The sequence below is a fragment of the Mus pahari genome, chromosome 14 (genome assembly GCF_900095145.1).
Source record: "Mus pahari chromosome 14, PAHARI_EIJ_v1.1, whole genome shotgun sequence".
Taxonomy (NCBI): Eukaryota; Metazoa; Chordata; class Mammalia; order Rodentia; family Muridae; genus Mus; species Mus pahari.
The window spans coordinates 11172144-11197539 of record NC_034603.1 but is presented as its reverse complement, the minus strand read 5'-3'; the positions used below and the strand labels follow the sequence as shown (position 1 = coordinate 11197539).

The 25396-nt window shown below is 36.6% G+C and overlaps 1 protein-coding gene across 2 annotated transcripts in view; it reads right to left on the bottom strand.

Annotated features, from left to right (window-relative positions):
• Positions 1-25396, bottom strand: part of Gabrb2 (gamma-aminobutyric acid type A receptor beta2 subunit) — a 217816-nt gene that overhangs the window by 20847 nt on the left and 171573 nt on the right. For both annotated transcript variants that reach the window (XM_021212616.2, XM_029546040.1), the window contains 3 exons: positions 18247-18384; positions 16338-16490; positions 12470-12714 (listed from right to left, as the gene is read on the bottom strand). In XM_021212616.2, coding sequence (XP_021068275.1) covers positions 12470-12714; positions 16338-16490; positions 18247-18384 — 536 coding nt within the window. The remainder of the gene's footprint in view (positions 1-12469; positions 12715-16337; positions 16491-18246; positions 18385-25396) is intronic.

The following is a 25396-nucleotide window of genomic DNA, read 5'->3' as shown; positions in this document are numbered from 1 at the left end:
TTTCTCTTTCTGGGCAAGAAAGAGGAAATAGGAAATCTTTTTTGCTAACATGGAAGTTAACATCAGAACAAGGTATCATTTCTAAGTAAGATTTGGGATTGTCTGTCTTGATACCTTACTTTCTCTTGCTTTAGTTCCATTAAGCAGTCATAGAAAACCAGAAGAATCTCATTATAATAATTAGCAGTCTCTTCAGATGCAATCTGACCCATAATTTGGTAAGAGTGTAAATGCGTGTGTGTGTTCACCTCTCTCTGTGTCTCACTGTGTCATTGTCTGACTCTCTGTCTCTCTGTCTCTGTCTGTCTGTCTGTCTGTCTGTCTGTCTGTCTGTCTCTCTCTCTCTCTCTCTGTGTGTGTGTGTGTGTGTGTGTGTGTGTGTGTGTGTGTGTGTAGCCCAGGCTGGCCTAGAAGTCACTAGGTAAGCTTCCTGCTATCAACTTCCCACTATCTATCCTTCTGACTCAGCTTCCTGAGTGCTGGGATTACACTGTATAAGGCTAAAAGTAGTAATCTTTTCAGGAAAATTCAATGATATCTCACGTTTTAAATAAAATTTTCCTGAATATACTTAAGTCACTTAAAGAAATTCAATGTGTATTCAGATCTTTTAGCTTGCTTCTCTCTACAACATCGAAGTGAACTTGAAAGGTTAGGTGTGCGGTGTCTGATAATTTCACAAACAAGACAACTGAAGACAAGTGAGGCTCTTTAGTGAAAGCCTCAGAGTTGTTCCAGAGACTTAGCTACACAAAGTCCTCTGGCTTTATGAATCCAAATTAGATTCTGTGACTGGTTCCGACAGTTATAGAAGTGAGAGGAAAGTTATTTTAAAACAGCTTCACATGCAATCTGTGATTAAAATGTGCAACTCAGAGAGAGATTAAAAAAAGATAATCTAAGCATGCATTCTACTTTATATAGCCCTAGCCCAATAACTTACTGGCTTCTATGGGATCCTGAATAAATCCCTGGAATCTCTGGGCTTCAACTTCTGTACATTACATGAGAGAATTATTAGAGGTGATGTCGTCTATTCTTAGGTTTATGCTAGGCAATGGTAATGGGCCAGCTGGTCCTGGACTCAATTGCAGCATCCTCAATGTAGCTCTCAAGGCAGCAGCCATGAGTCATGCAGAGTTGATATCCAGAGGACTCACTTGCATCCCTCAGCTAGATCCTTGTTATTTCCTATGAACCTTAGATCAGTGGCTTTGGCATTGCTGGAAAGTGTGTGTGGAGATTACAGAATCTCAAATCTTAGACACTACAGACTAAGAGTTTGTACTCTAGCAGTATCCTTAGGCTACTTAAATGCATATTAAACATTGAGATAAAATGGGATAAATCATCTAGCCCTAACCATGCTACTTGACCTTCTAAAAGTCACTGATATCTGGTTTATGTTTTCAAAAGTCAACTTTGGAATTATGCATGCATACATATGCTATTCCTGACTCAAGCATGTGGATTATTCATAAGTGAGGTTCTGTATAAAGCCTCCAGGAAAAAGTGAGCTGCAGAGGGAGCTATAAACTCTACAGCAGCCAAGGATTTCTTACTCAGCTGTGGTCTAATGACTTTCGAGCATTTGGCCAATTACATGGTGAATTACCCCAGTGAACACTTGTCAAATGCACCCTCTACTCTGCATCCTAAGGACTCTCTCCTTAGTAAAACTAATGTTAATCTGACACAACCTTGTCAAATATCCCTGTGCTAGTTCTAACACCCAATTTCTCCTAGCTTGAGGGTTTGAAGATGATGGGAGACAGTACATGCTGCTAAACTTTAAAACACAGAGCAAGGAAATGAACAAAAAAAAATTTATAAATTTAGAATATAAGGCAGAACACTGTGCTCAACTGATGTCCTGATATTTCCCCCAAAGAGAAATTCCTGTCTGTATTCCTGGTCAAATATTGAAATCTTTCAAAGCAAAAGAACCCAGGTTCAAATGACATGTTAGTCTCTTATGTTGTGAATTATCAAAATTGGTTTATTTGGGGGACTAAAGGGTTTATAGAGCAAGTGTACAAGCTTATGTTTTTGTGGTCATGTGAATTTGGTGGGGGCTTGCTAAAATTTACCTTGTCAGGCAATCAGAAATTCTGACCTAATATGCTAGAAATAGAGCTAAGAGATACTTATTAGCATACTGGGGATTAAAATGTTGCGTCCTAAAGATGACCCTCTATGTAGTTGTGTTTTGGGGTGCTGGATAACGGACAATGATTCAAGTAGAAGTGAGCTTGACTGACTTCTGAGTTTGCACAGATCTTGGTGAGTACTAGCTTTTAAGAAATATCAATATTTGAGACTCAGATAATTGGACCATTTCTACAGAGTGGTCCAAGCTGCAGGTAGAATGGTTTCTATTCAGTCAGAATGCTGTCCTGTGTAGTCACTTCTCTCAGAGGCATTTTTTTTATTGAGATAAAGATATTAAGATGCCATGCAGATAAAATTATTATGCACTTCTAATTCATAGACTATAAGACAGTGCTATGAAGGGGGCAACCTAATTGTTGTTTGACTTTGGACTGGTCACTTCTGTTTATGTCTTTATGTTAATAATGAGAAGATCCTTCAGCTGTCTCCCTAGAGTGAAATGCTGATCTTACACGCTCGGTACATTCAGCCAAGTTGAACAAAGGAGCAACTTAGACCTATTTTTCATTTTCTTTTTAGAATTAAAATTTACATTTTACTCTGTAATGTTTTTCATGAGCATATATATCTGAATGCGGCATCTCCTTCCTGTGAAATTGAATGGCATACATTATCTGTGTACTCAATGAACTAATGTATAGTACATTCTGAGTTCCAATACTATTAGAATCATCTTACATGAGCCATTGGGAAAGCCCAGTAGACCCAATGAAATGAGAGCACTGAATTCAGAAGCAAATCTTTAACACCATAAAACATTCTCAACTCTGTTCTCCTGTTCTTCCACAAAGTCATAGTGACCACTTGCAAACACCAGCTGCTCTTCCAAGAACTTTCTACCCAGTCTAATTCTTAAGATCACAATCTCATGGTAGAGCTATAAGTCTTTCAGTGCAAATGGGGTTTTGAAGCTCTCCCAGCTTCCACTCCATGCATTCACTGCAAAATTCAAATCTTGGGGCTTGAGCTTATGGGCTGTCTCTAATCCAAGATGAAGCTGGATTTATCAATCTAGAACTTTCTATGCCTTTAAGCCATCAAAATAGAGAATGCCATTTTCTAGGAGTAATCATTTGGTAAATATTTAGTGAACAATCGTCACATTCATGATGCTCTCTCCAAATCTGTATTCTTTGCGAGATACTCCATGCTAGCCTGAGAAAGGCTATTAGACGAGGAACAAAGTGTAGCTGAGAGCTTGTTATGGGCAAAAACCAAATGTGTTTGGTTTCAGTAGGCTGGTTTCTCAAATAATCCCTGAGACTTAATAATAGTTTATCTGAGTAGCGAACTGTGAAACATAGAGACTATGAAGGTGTGAGGTGTAGGGGTAATAGAAGGAAGTTAGATAGAGTAATATTCATAGGTAGAAGGATGGATCTCGAATATTCTATACCACAGGATCTGACCAATTTATGATCACCTTGTATATTGTAGGAAGAACAAAAAGAGAAGGACCAGAAGGTTTCTAGAATTAAATTATAAAAAGTACTAAAACATTAATTAACTAAACAGTAATTATTTTAACTGAAGCAGAACCCATTGTATACATGCATTGTATTATCATATTGTGTTTATGATAAGTATAGACAATAACAATAATTCTATTCCTGGCCTAAGGAAATGTAAAATACTCCCTGAACCAAGGTTTGCATGTGGGGACTTGATATTACAGTGTGCTCTTCAGGAGGCAGCCGAGAAGGGCTGGCTTCACTCTCCCTGACTCAGGGTTTCAGCCCCAACTCCTCTTTAAGCAGTCACCACAGGTCTCCTTTCACTCAGGGGAGGAGGCCTGCTGGAGTTTGTCCAACTTCCAGAAATATTTGCAGTCAGAGCTGGTAGAAGTGTTGTGAGGAAAACAGACAGCTTGTTTATCGTCAAGGGAGATTTCAAAACTCATGTCAGGGCCTAGTTTTGTTACGTCTCCCTAGATACTCTTTGCCAAAATTAAATAAGTATCAAGCTATCTGGCATAGCTCTTTGCAGCAGAGGCTGTAACAATCCTGAATTTCTTTAGGAACATGCTAGAAATATTGTATTTTTGTTTTGAAATACTTTAATATTATTAGGAAGGTGGTTAATAAAAATTTGATGCCAGCTCTTGAGTCCTAGAACTGCTCATGGAAAAACACACTTTCTTTCCTCTCTTTTATTTAATAAATATTTTCTAATTCAGAGTTTTCTCAGGAAAATTTCCCTTTTGATGATAGAAACTTTACCTCATTTTCTAGAATCTGAAATTCTATAAATATAAAATAAATACTGCAAAAATATTCATCCATTGATAAATGCATGTATAAGTAAGAATGGGAAAGCAATTATTCATATTATGTGTGTTCCATTCTAACTCGAAGAGCTTGCTAGGGCTGCTCTCTGTTTATAAATTGCAGATGATTGGATTAATCTTTACTACATTTGGAGATCTAATTGATCTCCAGTTTAACAAGTTATTTTTCATTTATAGCCAAGAATGAATGCTGAAGCTTTATCAACAGTCTTTGCTATTCAATGCTTATTCTCTGCCATTGATTTTCATTATTGAAGCGGATCTATGGTTTGCTGCATAGAGTTTTAATAGGAGGTTGCCATCATTTATTTGTAGTGCACATCTAAAATCACTTGAAGGGTTCCTTCCTGCTATATCCAACAAGAATTTTAGTATCACTAAAAGTAACTACATTTCAGTGTTTGAAAGGATTTATTGTGGAATGTTTATGGGCTAAGTTATTATTTTTTTTAGTCAGGTTTACCTTTTAATATCTACCTCATTAGTTTCAGCTAAATATAGCATTCTTTGCACACTTTTTTGTAGCTTCTAGAAAGATCACTTTGCTTTCAGATTTGTGTGTGTGTGTGTGTGTGTGTGTGTGTGTGTGTGTGAATTTGTACATGTGCATGTGTGTGGGTGCATGCTTATCTGAGGTGATTTGAGGACAAGTTGTGGAAATCAATTCTCCTTGTCTCACATGGATCTTGGGATTAAACTGAAGTAATCAGCCTTAGCTACATTACCTGAATCCACTAAGCCCAGTTTCTCTCTTTAATCTAAACTTGCACCCTTTTCTAATCTTTTCCCCTTCTATTATAATATTCATAGAAGATCTTTTTATTAAAATGAATTATGAGGTGTAACTTTTCTCAGAAAAACAGTCAGAACTGTTTTTTGTCTAAACCTCTCCCAGGGTTTCTATGCTGTGTCCTTGTTTGCATTCCTCATCTTGATTCAAATGTTGCTATTGTGGGCCTATCTACACCTTGAGTAGATTTCTCTGAACTCTGCTTACATTAACTCAGGCTTTGTTTGAACATCTTTGCTGTGCAGAGCTTCAGTTTATAAGTATTCATTTTATTGCTTGTTTTACTTTTAAATTTCTGGTTTATTCTTTAGGACGTTTTAAACAGAGAGAAGATAAAGTGAATCTAGAATCATTTTATACATCCATCTCTCTAATAATTGGGCATAGAAAAAAACACATTGTTGTTTGTTTGTTTGTTTTTCATTTTGGAGGTGAAATGCACATATGATACACTCTTATATGGTGCCATTATCTAAGCAAACTACATACAGACCATTACAGACAGTGACATCTAAACAGATATTGTTTCATTCTAGACCAAAAAAATTCCATTTTCTGTATTAAGAGGTAACAGTGTTCAAGCATGTCAACAATATAAGGCCTATTTTATAGCTGTTTATAGTAGACACTCCTCAGGAACAATTTATACATCTAAGGAAGCATGCATATTGAATACATGTGTAGTTAATTACGATTTGGCATTCAGTAAAACATGGCCATTAATTCAATTCATATTTGAAAAAATGAAAGCTAGCAAACCATTCAATGATAGCACATTACAAATCTATATAAAACTCTAAGCATGAATCCAAGAAGGTGTTAATAATGTTTATGCCTGCTTGTGGGAATACAGATGTTTTCCATTGTTTAAAAACTTTAAAAAGATACATCTTCTCTGCCACCATTCCAATATTCTTAGTCAATTTTAATTGAATTCTCTTTGTCTGGATGTGTACCACCTTAGTATAACTATCTCACCCATCTTAGCCTCTCCACAATGACTTCAGTGCCCATCAAAGACTTTAAAACATTAAAATATCCAGTGCCACACACCTCAGAAAGACAAGACCAAGAATACAGATCCATTCAGTCTGACCCTAGAATATAGCCTTTCTCCTCATTATTGCCAGAAACATCTTGATTACTTAGCATACTACATTTCTTAAAAAAAAACACATTATTTAAATTGTTGAATGTTAACTTATATTTGAAATTCTAAGTACAAACCTAAAATGAAGACTCAGAGTTAAGAACAAACACATATTTGGGAAAAGACACAAAATCAGAGAGAAACATTAAACTTTATACTTCAATGTGTATTGCTGAACATTTTCTTTAATGAGTTATATGTATCAGAAGATCTTCAAAAACAAGGGTCTTGATCATTGGGTCATAGAATATTAACTTTTTCGAGCCATCACTTAAAGTTGGCACACAAGAGGCCAAATTTCTCCAAAATATTCTCATCGTGAGGGGTGTTCCAAATTTTCTTGGTGCTTTATCTAATCATCAGACTAGTCATAATTATTTGATTTGAAAAACGCAACAGTTTTTCATTGTTATAATAAACACCAACTTCCATAATGTTTCATTCAAAATGATTACCCTCCTTCCCAGAGTGTTGCTGGATCGAACCAGTCTACTTTCAACAAGAGTCACTGAAGTTTAAAAACCACAGTGACAACAACATGTTCATGATAGCCTGGGAGCACAGACATGATAGGTCCTAGAATTTTGAAGAAATTAAGATCGAAACAATTATTGACAAGCTCTCAAATGCCTCTGATCCCAGAACCTAATGCCATTTCTTGGGTAAATACTTAACAAACCGTGCAATATTGGAAAGCAAGGAACTATCAAACCAAGGCACCATCTAATATGTCACCCAAATCTGTGCCTGTGCACAAAAGCCGAAGAATGAAGTGTCAAGACTTTTGAAGCCACACTCGTCAAATGAAGGAAGAATGGGATGGAAGACAGAACATGGGTACCCACTGGGCATCAAGTCCTCACACAAAAGGTTGAAAAGCACTCAGGATCAATTTATCACCATTAGGAAATAGACATTAAGACACAATACCAAGATGTCTCAATGGATTAATGGTGGATGATTGGGTGGAAAGCTGAACATTAACATGTTCTTTCTCTTCTTCTCATTTAGAAGGTAATAGAATGGGCTGTTGGCCAGTTAAGCTCATGGGCACATGAGGATTGAAGCCTCGACTCTTAAGTATTAGTCAACAAATTGAGCAAGATTTGGTTAATCACAAGTTTTCACAAGGAATACTTTCAATTTCTATCTTTATCTCTCATGATACTAGTGCTAGACCTGTCAAAATCTTATTTAATTAGAAAATAAATAACAATAAAGCTAGGACTTGATGCAAATATAACAATCCTAGTTACAAATAAAATAATCCTGGGCAAAAAGTGAAGGTTCTGAATTCCCATATTCCAAACAAGAAAAGATGAAAAGTTTAACTCCCTATTCACTCAGCTGTACAAACCACCCAACAACAAAACCGAGAAAACCCAAGATTCATCCTGATAATGCACTTTCTTTATAGAGACAACAGGCAAATCTAAATGCAATTGGCTTACTTTGCTCTCTAATACTGCAATCATTTCTTAAGGCTTATGCCCACTTCAGTTGTATTATTTTGAAGACTCCAGTAGGTCTTTAGAGGACATTTCTCTTAGACTAAGATCCCTGTGCACACATGACTATGGATTATCTTCATAGATGCCAAAGATGAGGTTAATGGGAACAGCTAAACAAATGTGTACCAAACAGAAATAGAAATAAATGGATTTAAAAAAACTGGCTATCTAACCGTATACAGAGAGAAATCATAATTGGTAGTACGTCTAGTTGGGGAGAGGTCTCCAGTAGGGTCCCACAAGGATCGATACTGGGTCCCATTTTGTTTAATATCTTTATAAAAAAATCTGGAAGACAAAGTAAAAACTTTGCTAATTCAGTTGACGGGTGGCACCTATAGCTCAGGTGAACTGGGAGTATATAAACGCTATTGGTCTTCAGGAAACATAAAGAAAAAGACCAATACTAGTGAAGAATGGGAGAATGCTGATTAGCTGATTTTCAAAAGACTTTTAATAGTTAATTCTAAGCAGTAGGAATACATTGAAAATGCCTTAGGGACTTTGCATTACAAAAGATTCAGCAAAGTCATAAGGACCATACAGAGTCACAACACCCCAGTGCAAATAAAGAACCTCAAATAAGGATCCTTTTGGGAAGAGTTTTACTTAGAAAACTGTTGGCTATAGGTTTCTCAATATGAAAAATACTTTGGAGGGATTTCAAGTATGCAATAGCCAAGACTGAAATGGAAAGAATGACCAGATTCTCAAATATGCAAATACTTAGTAACTGGCAGAAAAAGAAGTTAGGAAGCCACATAAAGCTTAAAGCTCAGAAAGCAATGGGTTGAAAACTTTAGTCACTAGGAAAACAGAGAGTGAAAATGAACCAAAAGCAAATTCTATTAGGAAACACATACATACACAAACTATCTATCTATCTATCTATCTATCTATCTATCTATCTATCTATCTATCTATCCATCTCACATGAGCAGACTTTGCTCACATCAAGGTAGATGTTGCATATTTTTCTCATTATTTAATTTTGGAAGCTATTCTATGTTTTAAATAACCACATTTGGGAAAATATCAGCAGGGTTCCTGTTGGTTTGAAGTTGATTTTAAACTTAGTATTTTACCATTTAGAATGTTACCTAAGGACAGGTGAAAAAAAAGCACTCCGTTATAGACTTTCTTGTGCAGGTTGGGGGGTTTAAGTCAAGTAAACTGAAGAACTGATTGCTCAGATGGACTAATATGGAAAGAGAGCTGCAATTTTCCTTTGTTTTGCTCAGCATTGTGGAATGTTCACTACATATGGCTGAGAACACCTAGAGTAGGTCTGGAGGCCTTGGTTAGCTTTCTACACTTGTGGCTACAGCATGTTTTCCTTATTAGCTTTCATTTCTGATTTACTTAAAGGCAGGGTGGCAAGTGTTTTCAAAGCTAAAAAAAATATTTTCAAAAAATTAACAGTAACTAATAAAGAAGAAAAAGAAAATATGAAACTAACTGTATGTTTCTCCTTTTGACCTTCCCCATCTCATCCTACCTTGACCTTGGGACAGTACAGTTTAAAAATCACCGCAGCTGAGCAGATATAGTCCTTCCCTCTTTAGGAAGCCATCAAAGTAGAAAAAAAATCTAATCCTCGTAGCAGCTGATTCTTTTTTTGTTGTGGGAGATAACAATACTTAGCTGATTATGTGTCCAATCTTGGGGGGGGGGGATAACCTTAGTATTACAGTTGAAAAGAAGGGACATTTCTGATAAGAAATAGTGGCACTATGAATGATAGTGACATAAAAGAAAGGATTACATAATCGGAACTCAGTGTGGATCTTCTCTGACCTTTTGTGCTGGGTGAAAAGAAAGTCAGTATCTGAAATGCTACATGGACATTTTGTTTGTTTGTTTGTTTTGTTTTAATCTAATCAGGATGATGTCAAATGTTCTGCCCTATAAAATGTCTGGTGGAATTTGACACAATAGTTTTGGTGCTAATAATCACTGAAAAATTCATTACCTTGTTGTTATAATAATTTCTGACATATATTCTATTTTAGGTACTGTACTTTGGGGATGTTGGACAATGTAAAATCAAAGGATAGGTATGCAGTTGGGCTATTTGCCTGTGAAAACAACAATGCTTAACATACATAAGAATATCAATTTATTAATACCTAATATTTAATGGATGGCTGTTAGATAGTGAGGACTCACTCTCATTTCACAGTATCACAATAATCTTCACATATTTTTATAATAACACCATGAGAAAAGGATTGATCTTGTTTTATAGATGACATACTGAAGGTCAGACAGGTTGACTCTGTCTATTGTCACATAGGGCCAAATATTAAACCTGATTGATTTAAAATTTGATGTTGAATTGTGCTTGATATTTTTTGGGGTGGGAGGTTGGGTGCTAATCAAAATAGTCAAACCATGTGGTCAAAAGAGTAATGAAACCCAATTCAAATATCAAATATATTCTTTGTGGAACTCTGTCTTTCAGGTTTGAAGTAAGAAGGCTGGGTACTTTGGGCAAGATGATTCTTTATCTTTGGGTAAGCTGTCCTGGGCACTGTGAGAAGTTTACTGGCATCCTTGGCTACCACATATGAAGTACCAGTAGCAATCACTATCTCCTAGTTTGACAAGCAAAAATGTATCTAGGCGTTGTTACACTGTCTCTAGGGAGCAAAATTCCCCGTTTTGGAAACCAATGATGTACTAAAAGGTGCCATTCTCCTGTGTTCCTTGTTTTGCTATGATCTTCACTGTGCCCACTCTCAGCCAGGAAGTCGGGCTTTTCATTATCAAAAAGTGAGCTTTTCCCTGCTTCCATCTGGAAACAATTGACTTTAAAAGTTTGTAAGGCTCTTTAGGTTCCATTTATTTAAAATCTTCTCTGCCTCAATCTTAAATTTATCATTTAAATGCAAATTAGTATAAAAAGATCAGGTAGGCGAGGTGAAAAGGGATCAGATGTTATCTTATTAAGTCGGACTTGCATCAGGCAATTGTTTAAACTGATTTCAAACTCGAGTCCTAGGAGACACTTTTATTTATTATTCTTTCTGTTTTCTTTACTTAGGATACTCTATCTGGTGAATCATGAAGCAATTTTAACAATACTCTCATTTGTCAACTTGGGAAAAGCATACCAATAGGCTGGCTATCACTGTTTAGCAGCCAAAAGACTCCAGCTATAGAATACCCAAGCCCTGAGAATAAATGGGCAGTTCCTAGAACCCATGCTTATTGGCTTTCATAGATGACAGATAAAACTTATCATTATAAATATCTTCTGAGAAAGATGTTTTTAATTTAAAAAATAGTCTATAAACAAATATCAGTCCTATGGTTAAGTTGGGAACATGATCCAGAAGTCTCCATGGTCCTGTCTACAAGTAAATTTCAATGGTGGAGATTACTTGAGTTCTATCCTTGGAATTAAAACAAAGTTGAAGACATTAACACGTCAGTGTCCTGGTGAATTATTGTTATGGGTTATAAGTTCAGGGAGTTTAAGCACATTTCTTTTTCCCACGTCAACAGAATGAATTATTAAATGAGTTCTGCAGTCTATGTTATATCATAAACACTAGGACAGATGTTGATGAAAATATTTAACTAAAAAAGTTCAAGCATAGAATATGAAGAAATGTCTTCACAATTATCCTGTCTAAGGCAGAAAGCTCTACAACAGTAAGCGAGGTGAGATTACATTTGAATCCAAAAAGCTCACCTCCACTGAGACTGCTGCCCAAATCCCTCAAAGGGATGATACCTAAAATGGGTTCCAAATAAGAACAGCCCAATGAACCTTTAAAATGGATGATGCCCAGGCTTAGGAGGGACCCAGGATTCAGGCTTTAAAACAGTTCTCTTCTGGGCATACTACTGAGATGAAAAACTGACTTCAAGGAAAACAAAACCAAAAATTGTTGTGTAAACAAACTTATGTAGGAAGTTTTTGATCCTGCTTCACTTGATGAAGATGGGGGCTTATGCAGGGAAGGGCTCTGGCACAACAAGGGCAAGGCTTTAAGCAAACGTACATCACCTAAGAAAATGGCTTTACTTTTCCCTACTTCTTCCCATCTTTTTTATTACTCAGAAGGGTAAAATCTCAGGTTGTTGTTAGTAGGTAATTAACATATTTCTAAATGTGTTTACTTGTATTTCAAATCAAAGAGAATGTAGATCTAAGGTTCAGAGCCTTCATTTAGTATAAGCCACTGTTTAATGATGCAATTTTATTTTATATTTAAGGTCAGGTACCAGCAAGCACTATTGAGTAAGATAAAATAAACTTTTCCTTTTAATTAAATTTAGAGAGATGTCAATTAATTATGTGATTCTCATATATAGGAAAATAGCTTGTGTGGAAGTTTGAGCAACCATTGTATGAAAGAAAGGGGATCCAAGAGTTGGGTGATAAGTTTGGGGAGCCTATTTTGCCTCTCACTTATCATTTAGGGAATTTTGAAAGGAAATTACAGTTTTGTTTCCTATGCCCTGTTTTCTTATGTCTAACAACACCATCAAGTTCCACAGGACTCCTCTGAGTTTAAGCAACAGAAACCATTTCTGTGCAAGTGTACCTTGTTGACATCCAGGCGCATCTTCTCATTGTTGGCATTAGCAGCTTTCTCAGCTGCTTTCTTTTGGCGCTGGGGTCCTCTCCCAAAGAAGATGTAGTTGACCAAAGCATACTCCAGAAGGGCCATGAAGACGAAGACAAAGCACCCCATTAGGTACATGTCAATGGCTTTTACATAGGGGATTTTAGGGAGAGTCTCCCGGAGGTGGGTGTTGATTGTGGTCATTGTTAGGACAGTTGTAATACCTGAAAAAAAGAAAAGGTAAAGAAAAAAATTAGAGTAATAACATTCCTATTTCCTTATTGTTCTCATAATATCTAGAAAAGCTAGCTTATTTATATATATATATATTTATCTATTTGATAGAAATTTGTTGTAAATCAGCCTAGTGACCCTTCCTGGCATTATGTGAAAATTAACTTAAAGTGAACATGAATTTTTATAGAAATTATTCTTTGACTGTATTTTTCTATTTATATTTATTTATGAAGTAGAGAATTGGACATGTGGATTAAATACTATACTACATGTTTATATTTGGAGCAAATTAGCATAGAGAAGATCCTAGTTCATATTCCTGACATCTCAGTGTCAAGAATGGAGATTTTTTTGAAGGTGCTTTCCGAAAAATGAGTGGCTGTTGCTTAATCAGCCCGAGACTAGAGATGAAAAGTTACAGCAAACCCCAGTATGTCATGGGTAGGAAAAATTTGTGTAAAGGTTGGGTTACAGAGAGTTCACAGTTCTTTAATAAGATTCAAGATTTTCAAATATATACAGATATATTTGAAGGATGGAGGTCAAATGAAAGCCTGCTTACTTAAAGATAATGCCCAATGCTGGCTACACGAAGGTAGGCAAGCATAAACATGGATATATTGAATTTAAGAAATCACCTGGGAGCAGCATGGGAATGAAGGAATGCAATATAAGGCAGAAAGAAAGAATACTAGGTTAAAGGTTTCTATGATAATCCATATAAATAATGGAAAGGTAAATTGAAATGGCAGAAACAGATCTCTGAATGCATTATGTAGATAACATACACAAACTAGTACAAACATTTGAAAGACAGTGGCATAGTGTTAAAGAAACAGAAACTAGAGTGATTATGATTTTGAATTGGGCAATTGAATACATAACACACAGACATGAGACACAAATCAGTTACAGTGGTCCTTATTGGAGATGTGACCTCAGGCTATAATTGCTTGTCTAGTAAGCAGGCATCTCTAACAGTAGAGAGCCATTAGTCTCAGAGCTGTCACTGGAAGATAAAAATATTGGGAATTCAGAGAACTTGGTATGATGCAGTCCCAACTATGTAGTGATAAGTAAGAAGACGAAGTACAGACAGACACCACATCACACAGGTAGGAAGCTGTTATTGATATCATCAGGAATATTCACCTCCCGAACAACCCATAAACACATCTCAAAACTTAAACTTCATTTTCCAAAGACTTCTCCAGTGTAACTATCTTCTTTAATCCTGTCTCATTAGTGATTTCTATTTTGATTTAAGCAGAAGCCACGTAGGGCTCATGAGTAAGTAGTTACCTGAACACTAGTCTGGACGTCAATTGACTTTAGTTAAGATGTTTCCTTACAGACCTCAGTCTTCTGTATGAGTCATTTTGAAACACTTTCAATTTCATTTTACTCCCAGTTATTTCTATAACAGGTATTACTATAGTATGCACTTACTAAACCTGACTATAGTATTAATCTGAATGCCATTTGAAGGTAATTGTGTAACTAATAATAAATAGTCAAATGCAAAGATATTTTAAGCATTTCTTTGAAAGCATCAATAAATCACTTGTTTGTGCAATAGACACAAAATAGATATCTGCTTTATTTTATGAAATCACAGTATATGGTTTCCATTTCTTTATTAGCATTTTATGAACAATAAGCCCTGTTTAAGACAGCACTTAGATATAACTACATATGGACCTTTCTCCAGTGAGTCTTTCAGTGCTTAGGGGAGAGCATCAGAAAACTAACTAAATAGAAAGTATGTGTGTGGTTAGTTTACATGGGTAGTTTTTGTCAGTCTAAGGACATACATGAGAGAGACTTGACTCAGTCCTGGAGCTCACTGCCCCTCCCTCCCATCCTTGTTCATCTCAGTCTAACCTAACAGCATCTAATACCACCCCACAGAACTGAAACTAAGTCCTACAACTTTCCTGCTTTGTGTCTCTATTTCACTTGGTATAAAAGCAAAACTTTGTACCCCACTCCTGATTCCCTTCTGGAGTCTTTAGTTCCCCATCTCCTACTATCTCTCTCCCTATGACTTTTCTCAATACTGTCCCCTGCCAGGTTCCATTGACATTCCCCTTTGTTCCCAACTCAGGAGCTTTTGGAGGAGTTTGGACAGTCATCCCCGATCTTGATTTTCTTGATTTTCTTTTCTCCTGTAATAACTTCTGTGTGAGGTCAGTCTTCATCATGGTACCACTCCCAGGCTTAATTACCATATACTTGGTTACTTCTCTCTGCACACTCACCTTATGTGATAACTTTTGATGGTTAGTCGGAGTCCCTTTTTTTGTCTTTTTAAAACTAACTTGCAAAATTTTAGGTTTTTATTATGACATTTTCAAGCAATGTTGTTACTCCTCACCACCCCTCCTCTACCCAATTTCTCTGTCCCACTTTGGCTATCCACCTCACCTTTTTGCTTTCACATGAAGTCTGGTGCCCTCCTCTCTTTCCACAACACCTTCTTTTTTCCTCGCATGGTTTCCCTTCCGGTTTCATTCACACACATACACGCACGTATACATATCAACATTCAAAGTTAGGGTCCCCATGAGATTAAAAAATGTGGCAATTTTTTTTTCTGAGAACTTCCCTTATTATAATTTCCAGATTAGACTACTTTTCTTCTATTGTCTTTTCTTTACTTTTTTTCTTTTTTGCAGTTGAATAAAGTTCCATTGTGTATATGGACTACATTTCTATGATCTGGTCGGTTGGTGGATGTCAGGGAGGCTTCCACCTCCTTGCTTTTAAGACTCTTATCTATATTTGCTGCTAGAATGTATTTTTCAGAGCAGGAGGAATGCATTTTCAGCACCTCACTGTGTCAGCACATGTTCGATGCAAATGTTTTTGAATGAGAAATGAATGGCCTTTCTATGAGTGTAATGACTCTATCTTATGGTGAAGCCAAACAACTCCCAATTTTAAAAGGGATCAGTCAGAAATGTAAATAGAGAAATCTGAGCAAGAGGTCATACAATTTGCATTAAATGTTTACTAAATGTGATTTATTCACATCTGATGTTATGACAGAAAAACAAAGTTAGGCATATGGTGAACTAAGACTTAAAAGGTTGTCCCAGCATCGTGACTCTGTCTCCTGCCCTCTACATGCTATCCTGAAACATGGATAAACCATCAGAAAATTTTTTATGTATAAATATATTATATAGTACATATCTGTGCTGGGATAGAAGATAAAAAGGAACATTCTGCAGGTGAAGAAGCATGGAGACAAATTGAGCAATTATGCAAGCATTATTACACAAAATATGTTTTGATAAGACTATCAAACTGATGAAACCAATTTCATTACCAACAGTTCTACCACTAACTAATTTTGACATGGAAGAGCTTTAATTCGTGTTTAATTGATTTAACACTGAATCAGATCAGAGAAATCTCATGACTGAACTCTTTTAATAGGAAAAGTCCCATCTTATATACCACAAAATTCTGGGTGAGGAAAGTAAGGCATCCATGTTTGGACACACACACACAAACACCACCCCCCCCCCACTTGGGAGGAGGGGCAGAGAGGAGGAGATGAGGGAGAGGAGAGAGAGGATTCCACAGTTTGCCAATGACCTACCTAACGCAACCCGTGCAGCAGAAGCATCATAGTTAATCCAAAAGGAGACCCAGGAGAGAATGGTAATCAGAATTGACGGCATGTATGTCTGCAAGATGAAGTAGCCAATGTTTCTTTTCAGCTTAAAACTTAGGGACAATCTGGGATAAGAACCTGGAAGGGCAATTTGAGAACATGATCATTATCAATATTTATAAGGTACTTTCCATTAAAAGCCCATAAAAACTTTGTACTTCTTTCTTAAATGTAATTTTAGCTATGGGTGAAGGGCATTTTTGTTCTGTAAATATAGTCTGAGATCTCAGGTGTTTGAATGAGCAACAGGACACTCAAGTGTGGGATACATCCTGTGCTTATCAGTGACTAAAGAACCCTTCCTCTTCTGGATCAGCCTCATGTTTTACATCAAAGGTATTAATTCTCTGAAACTGCTAGGAAAACACAATTTGTATGGTCACTTGGTTTCCCTATTTCAGTTCTTAGTACATTTACCCTATAAATTTTCATCTTTTAATATAAGAATAAAGCTGAAGGCCCTGGTGGCAGTAACAAACACCCTCAGAAAAAATAAGATGCAATTTCAGTCTGTGATCAGAACCTAGGTGTCTTTCACTGTGTATAGCCTCACTCAAGAAAATGTAGAGAATTAGCATCTCTAAGTAAGATTTATGAGATATAAACCTAGGACAAATGTCATGCTAAAGACACAACTCTTAGCATGTACTAGGCTACCAAAAAACCTGAACCACCAGAACAATTCCACTCCTCCAGGTACCAAACAATATAAGTTTCTTAGATATGAATCCTTTCACTATGGAGTTCTGGGGAGTTAGCATTACAGAGAAGACATATTGGAGTATGCCAGCTTGGAATGTGAAAGGTTCACACTGTCAAAGGCAAGAAAGTCAATATACTTGCTCTTTATAAGAAAGTATTGTTGAGTTTTCTTGGGCTAAAGCATCAGAAGTCTTAGTATATATGCAATCCAAATATTTTCAGGATATCCTTTCTACCGAATTATAGGGATTTAAAAACCCCAGGCTCACAGAAAGCTTCCGGGCTTTTTTCCACTCCTCCTAAGCTAGAGTTAACTTTGTATTTTTACTAAGTCACAACACAGCTTTTGCAGAAAGTGGTTTACAGCTCTCTAAGTATCAGAATCCTTGGCAGAAAGGCGATTCTCCAAATCTACAGTGGAGGTAGTTATTTATGTGCCTGTTGGATTCATTTCAACAAGAAAAACACCAAGATGAATATTCCAGCAAGCCTATTACTTCCACTGAAGTAGTTTCTAGCAAGTGAGTGCTTTCCCATATCATCTTTAGAAAACTCATGCAGCCACCCACAACATCACAGATGCCTGAGATCTTGAGGTAAAGGGGTCTGTGTCATCACAGTGTTTGGAAGATGTCAGCTCAAAGATAAGCTGGAGCTAATGAAATTCTCATGTTCTGAGGAAAACATGGCCTTCAAGGCTACTTACTTTAGAGGATGTCATGTTTCATCTCTAGGGGCCTAATGAACTGCCCTTGGCAAACTATAATGCTTTTTTAAAAAGTGATTTTTTAAAAAAGTTGAGATGCCTAAGTCTGAGTCACCTTTCTTTCCCTCCCTCTTTCTACACCCCATCTCTAAATCTCATCTTTCCTCTGGCACATGAGCAGTGAAGAGGAGGGTTGGGCTCTACTTGAGACTGCTTCCCAGAAACACTTGGAAGTTTCTGAATGGTACAAGGGGCCTCTTGAGAAACAGGAGTTATAGCATAGCTTCTATTCTGCTGGTTCCTAGGATACAGAGCCACTGCCCTCACCCCCAACTCCATATCAAGGTATTCATCTGACAAAAAAAAAAAAAAAAAAAAAAAATGGAATGAAGTTCTTTTTGCTTAAATTCTCCCCTTGTTACAAACCTGTGGAGAAAACAACTTTCTTGGTGATGAGTTTATAATCTACGATGGAGAACTGAGGAAGCTCAATCTTTGTCACTCCTGTGACTGCATTGTCATCGCCACGCCAGTAAAACTCAATGTCATCAGTTGTGTAGCCATCTGTAAGAGGAAACACACATGAGTGCGCAAACAGTAAACAAACATGTAGAAAGAACACTCACACAGCTTAACTCGCGTGTATGAGAAGCTACAGTGATAGTATGATGTGTGAAGTAGCAATCAATCGAAGCATTTGAGGTCTACTGAAGCATTTTATCCTCACACAATCTTGTCATAAAGGAGGTATCCTAGACCCACACAAGGTGTCAAAGGTTTGGAGAAATTAACAGAATCCTTCTTTTACAAGTAGGTTGTGCTGCACATTGGGGGGTGGGTGGTACCAATGTATATCAATCTGCTTGTGAATCTTCCCCTGTATATGAAACATGATCACAGATCATACAATTCTACATTGTGCCTAAGAAATAAAATAAGAAAAAAAACTTAAGTGATTAATTTAGTGCTAAATGCCCTCAAGTCAGCCCCCTCTAATATAGATGATATGACTTATAAAATATTTCATTTCATTTCAGAAAAGAAGTAATCATGAAGAAATGAGTAATTACTTTTTTATATACCACATCTCAAAAAAAAATCTCATTTTTCTCATTGAAGTTTTTGAACCCTCCAAATTCAATTGGTTTTAACAGTCTCTAGTAGATAGGAATGGACATAGTATATTACAAATGCACACTACATTCAGAAAGCATGCTTCCTTTTATTAAACCATAATTTATGGCATCCGTATCATGCTTATCATTGGATATTCTCAGGTGAAAGGATTTTATATAATAAAGACATTCTGTAAAAACAAACACAGAAACCATCAGTGTAACAAGAGCATATATTAGACTATAAAAAGAACTTTCAGAGACATATGCAATAGAATCTAGTATATATTAATAATTAATAGACTCATCTAGACTAGCCACAAACATATCCCTCAAGCAAAAAGGATGCATTATATCTTTACATATGGCATGTGAAGAGATGTCACCTTCATGTCTTCAAAGATCCTTTGGATCATCATAGCTGAATGCGACAAGTCTAGCGATTGGCCCCTTAATTTTAAACTCAGAAAAACAAATTAGAGAGTGTTTAGGATCCTTGGCTTTGGCTTGCTAGTAAATAATGTGACACAGAAAACCAGAATACCCGTCGTTTAACACTTAGCTTCACAGAAATCATGACCAATAAACCACCTCTTTGTCTTGAAAATGAAGGGGTTAAATCTGTAAAACTCAAAGGCACATGAAGTAAAAAGCTACCATTTAAAACATTCAATGTGTGCATGTTTACATATACATGTTTCTATGTGAGCAAAGACATGCACATGTGTTACATGTGTGAAGGCAGAAGGACAAACAGGTATTTGTGGTTTTACCTACTTGATAGCCACTCCACAAGGCAAGGGTCCTCTCCTTCCACCTTGTCTGAGACAGGTTTTCTTGTTTTGCTCCTACACATGCCAAATTAGCTGTCCCGTGAGCACTTGGGAAGTTTCTTGTGTCTGATTTCTCACCATTGGAGTGCTGAGATTCTAGCCACGGCCACTGTATTTAGCTTTATATAGGTTCTGAGGATTTGAACTGAAGCCCCATGCTCACACTGAAAGTATTTTATCCACTGAGACATCTCTATTTTCTACACAGCCTACAGCTCAGTTCTGATGATGGCAAACTTAAGGGCACTTGAAGTTCCATCCATTCTTACTAGCATATTCCTTTTTATTCAATGTACAAATACAGGGTTTTAAATCTCATTGAGCATCAGTACGACTGGTTCCACAGTGTAGGATTTTGGTGAACTTTTTGAATTTTTGGTACACTTTCAAACACCATTTGTCTTATTGAAACAGAATTGTGGACTTTTAATTGATTATATTTTTATTGGCACAAGCTAATCTAGAGATCTTTCTAAATGGAATGTTTGTTTTGATATAAGACTTTGATTTAAAAATAAATTTGAAGATTTTTATCACATTCTAAGTGATAAGTTAACAACATAATAAACAAATTCTCTGCAGAGAACTCTTACTCCGTTTATTTGAAGGTTGTACATTTTACTGATATTGGGAACGCATGGTCCAGACTGGTATCTCAAATGCAATTTAATTTACTGTATGTTCTTTATACATAGTGCTCAGTTATGAGATAGTTATAAGATAGGGTCCTGGATAAAAGCAATTTACAATCAAAGAAAGGACAGTGGTTTTTAGAACCAATCAAGCCAGGTATTTAGAAATGTATCGTAAAATTGGATTTGTCATATATAAACATAAAAGGGGGTATTTGTGAAATAAGAAGGCACAATCAGTCCCCACAGAAAGAGTTTAGAAAAGAGTAATCATCACTTGCAGATATCATCAAGGGTTGGTAGGCAGATAGTAAATAGTAGCCTGTTACTGAGAGGGAAAGCCTCAAGAACAATAAACCTGGGTTTATTGTCCCAAGAGCATAAGATGCTTGTAGAGCTGACGATTTGACCTAGGGACTTGCTTTTGCCTTTAAGTAAGCATCTTGGATAACTATATTTTGGGCAGCATGTGGAAGCCTCGTCTAGCACATAAGAAAGAGGACGCTATCAACTACAAATTAAACATAGTCTTCTATTTCACTAAAACCTCTAAAATAAAAGCAATATATATATATATATATATATATATATATATATATATATAAATATTTAAATATTTACGATAATTATTTTATTGGATAGGAGTGTTTATAAACATTATTTTAAGACTGATTGCCCATATTGTGTATTAATTATTTTTATGTTAACTTGATAGCAGAGAAAACTAAGACAAGGGAAAAATGACATAATGTGTTTAAAGTCTCCTATCTGGCATGTGAATGAATAAGGAATTGTTGCCATTTTGCTCCAAAGATAGACTTCTCCCACTGCACAATGTTGCTAGGAAACATAAGACAAACAATATGCTAAAAGGAGGCAAAGTGTCCATTGTTTTAATGTAGAGAAAGGGCAAGCAACTTCAAAACAAAAAGAAGAGAAAGTAGTCATTAAATGTTTCCCATACAGAGGACGAGGGCTGAAGTAAATGAAGGCCATTCCAGCCTCTTCTCCTCACTCCCTCAGTACTGACCACCCTGGCATTCATCACTGAATCTTACACATCCATCGACAGAGGAATTCATTAGAAAATGGGAGGCATTTCAACAAGACAGCATAGGATTTGCTTGTCATCTGTTCCTCTAGTGGAACCATCACTAAGAACTACATCTATGTGTGTGACAGTGTCTGCTAAGTAATTCTTGCTAGAGGAGAGGCACTCAGTACAATCATTGTATTAATAACATTTTGATTTAGTGCACATGTTGATTTGAGTGGACAGTTATTTAAAACGATGATTTATTTAGGTGTATATACACTATGAATACACACACACACACACACACACACACACACACACAAACCTTGGCTATACCTCTATGTACTAAGTAATATTTTCCAAAATATTATTTTGATCACATTTACCTCAGTTCAGCCCCTTATCTCCTCTCATACCCACCTCTGGAACTTTTTGTTTTCTTGTTTTATTTTAGAATTCATAACCCATCAACTCCTACTGTGCTATCAATATATTTCTGGAGGTAGGGTCCTCTAGTGGAGTGAGGCTCACCATCTAGGTACTACACCTATAAAGAAATTTGGACTCTCTGCTCATACTTTATATAACTGTACAGGAGGAATACTATTACTTTTTTGATACTTTAAAAATATGAACTATTACAACTGAATAGCATTTTGCTACATGCCACCTTTTTATGCTTCCATGAGCAGACACAGGGGCTGCATGATTAAAAGAATGAGCGATTTAACTGCATTTGTAGAACTTTTCTAAAGGCTTGGAAACTAGGAGTCAAGTACTTAAAGGTCACTTTGAGGCCTATGATTTTAGAATCTAACACGATAATATAGCACATTAATCATATTTCTTGGCTACTGTCAGTCTTCAAAGCCAAAATGTCTTGACATCATTTTGGTTAGAGCAGGCTAAAATATTCCAAGTGAAAAACAAAAATACATTCTCACCTTCCCCACCCCAGTTTCTGAAGATCAAAGACCAATCGCATCTCACTGAGCTAAGGCAGGCAAGATAAAAAGACAGTCTGATATACCATGTAGCGTTGGTTTAAAACAGACCTAGTTTCCTCTGTACTTTGAATTTTTCTCTAGAGAAATGTTTAGCAGTCTCTGAGTGATTAAAAACTAAGAAAATATATGCAAATGTGCATGACTTGACTTTCATAACATCCATAATGAAAATAATTAGATTCCTGTTAGAACATATCAGAAGGTGGCCCTGGACTGAAGTACTGCATTAATGTTTCAGAAATTAAACTTACCTTTTATATTTTAGTCATGGAATCCCTGAATCTGAGCCACCACATTATTTTTGGTTTGTATCATCAAAAGCACAACCTACATACTAAATTCAGATGGGCTATGAATACACAAAGCACAGATTCATTACAATTTACTTGGAAGAATGAAACTGATAGGCAGTTGCTTTGTGACATCACTTTTGATTAGGAGGTACAGATATGTATATTTATAAATCAGTGTATAGGAGTTATGTTTTAGAGACACTTTTGCTTTCAAATATCAGCAAATAAATGTATTACTAAAGATCTAAGGAATGGAAATGCCACTTTTAAACACAGATACACAATAACTGAGCTTATCCTCACAAGTGTGACATTATTTTTACACCACAACTTGGCATTTTAAAGTGTTTTTCTCTCTTTACTGTCAGTCTACAAATCTACTTGTTACGTATTAAATGAATGTTAAATTTTATAACTTCACTTTGAAAAATTATGTAACTTTTCCAAGGAATTAAGCCATGGAGATTAATGAGAACTTTAATAAGAGATAAGTTGCTGATACCACAATTTTAAATTTTTTTATCGTTTTATTGATTCTTTGTAAATTTCATATCATGCATCCCAATCCCACTCATCTCCCAGTCCTGTCCCCTCATACTGGATCTCTATCCTTGCAACCTCCCTCTCCAAAAGAGAAAAAATAAATCTGTGGATGCTGTCATGTGCCAAGGCCTGTCCCACAGGACATCCTTTTGTCTATACATCTTTGCTTTCAAATGTTCATTGAAATGCATCCTTGGTCTGGCTTCTGTTACACAATCAATACTGCAACTGCACTGAGACTTCTTGCAGATATTCTGTTGTGACCCTGTGCCATGGAGATCCTGTAGTTTTAGATTTGTAGTACTGGCCCCTTCCCACACTCATGCATAGGGTACATGTTGGGGTAGACCAGTTCGAAGCCCTGGAACTGGTCTTGAGAGGTATTTGAACTGGTCAGCCAGTCATCTATCTTATATCCTCACCACAGCGGTGGCCTCTCCTGCCTTCCCTTGGCTGGCTCATTCAGTGCCACAGCTATCAAAGGGCAGAGCTAGATATCCAACTCAAATGCCCTTGGGGCTGACTCTTCTGTTGCTTATGTCATCAGTGCCCGCTCTACTGTGATGCCCCGGCTAGATGCAGGGCTGGCTCTCCAGAGTACTTCAGCAGGGAAGGAGCAGAAATAGTTCTACTACTCTCATGCCCTCAGGGATAGTTCACCTGCAAAACCAGGACTAACTCTACCCTGCTGGTTGAGGCAAGGAGCCATGATTTACTTTTGATAGAAGGAAGTTAAGGTGCCTTTGTTCTCTCATTACTTATTGAAGCTTTGTTTCTCAGTGGAGTTGTTAAACATTCTGAAGGATTATCTATATTTACACCTCCTTGTCTATCTATCATCCCAATCAGCACTCAGCAGTTGTTTAATCTATTTGTAATATCCTGTTTCCACAAGTTGGCAATGAATTAGAATCATAGGTCAATACTTTTGGGCAATTCACAGTAGACATGAGTTTGATATAAGTTCATTTGTTAGAGAATCATATTAAGGACCATTTGAAGTCAAACTCTCTGCTTCATTTCAAGGTTATAAAATATCACTTTGAAAGATTCTTAAATCAAACCCTTCATTTCTAAAAAAAATTAGCATGTAATTCCTTCCTAGTATTCAGTTTTTCATGTGGTCACCATGAGTCTCTGAGGAGCTGTTAGCACATCTTTATTTTTGTTCTAAGAAACATTACTCTTATAATGAACTTAATGGAAAAGGGTTCCATCGTCAATGCATTGGAGAATAGTAGCACATTTGGGCCACTGTCTGTAGGCACAGGACCTTTAACACAGGAAAGGAAAGGAAACCACGGAGTAAATAATCCATCTAATTCTACTTATCCTTATCATAGCAGAGACAAACAAACAAACAAACAGACAGAATGCCTATCCAGATGCAGTCATTCCATTAAACGCTGGGTAAGAAGAGTTCACACATTGTAGGGAACTCTTAATGGTCCTCTTAGCCATGCCCACCAAGCTCTCCAGAGAAGCATATGAGAAGACTTAGGAACCATTAGAAGTAATCCTTCCTTAGTAGATTAAACATTATTTTATCACAAATAAATTTCCAAGAAAATAATTTAAATAAAAGAGATGGAACTGCCTTTTGTGGAGCAAAGCAGGCAAGGATTTAACATGCTACATGGTCCTTTGCGGGGGTTGGGGGGGAAGGGATGGTCTTAATCACAGTTCTAGTGTCTAAATTAAGTGAACATAATGAGAAGTTTACAATTAGAATGGAATTCACCATATAGATGGACCTAAATGTTCTGCAAATGTTCAAGCATGTGTAGTATCAATGCCAAAGTCATGAGGAAATTTTAAGAGGCAGCCATGGCTTTTTAAATTTAACAGAAGGTGTTGCTGAGATACTCCGTGATTTCTCTAACTCTATCACATTTATTCCATGGCTCTTTAGATGAACAGGTAAACATGAGTGTTCTGCTGTAAAGCCGTTTCTAGACTTCATACAGCTCAAAATCATTGATTGCGGGAAGGTCAGGCTTGATTGTGTAGTGCTTGCTTGGGAAGTTTATCATAGGCCATAGCCCAACATTCATTCCTGCATCAAAGATTGTGTGTGTGTGTGTGTGTGTGTGTGTGTGTGTGTGTGTGCCCAACAT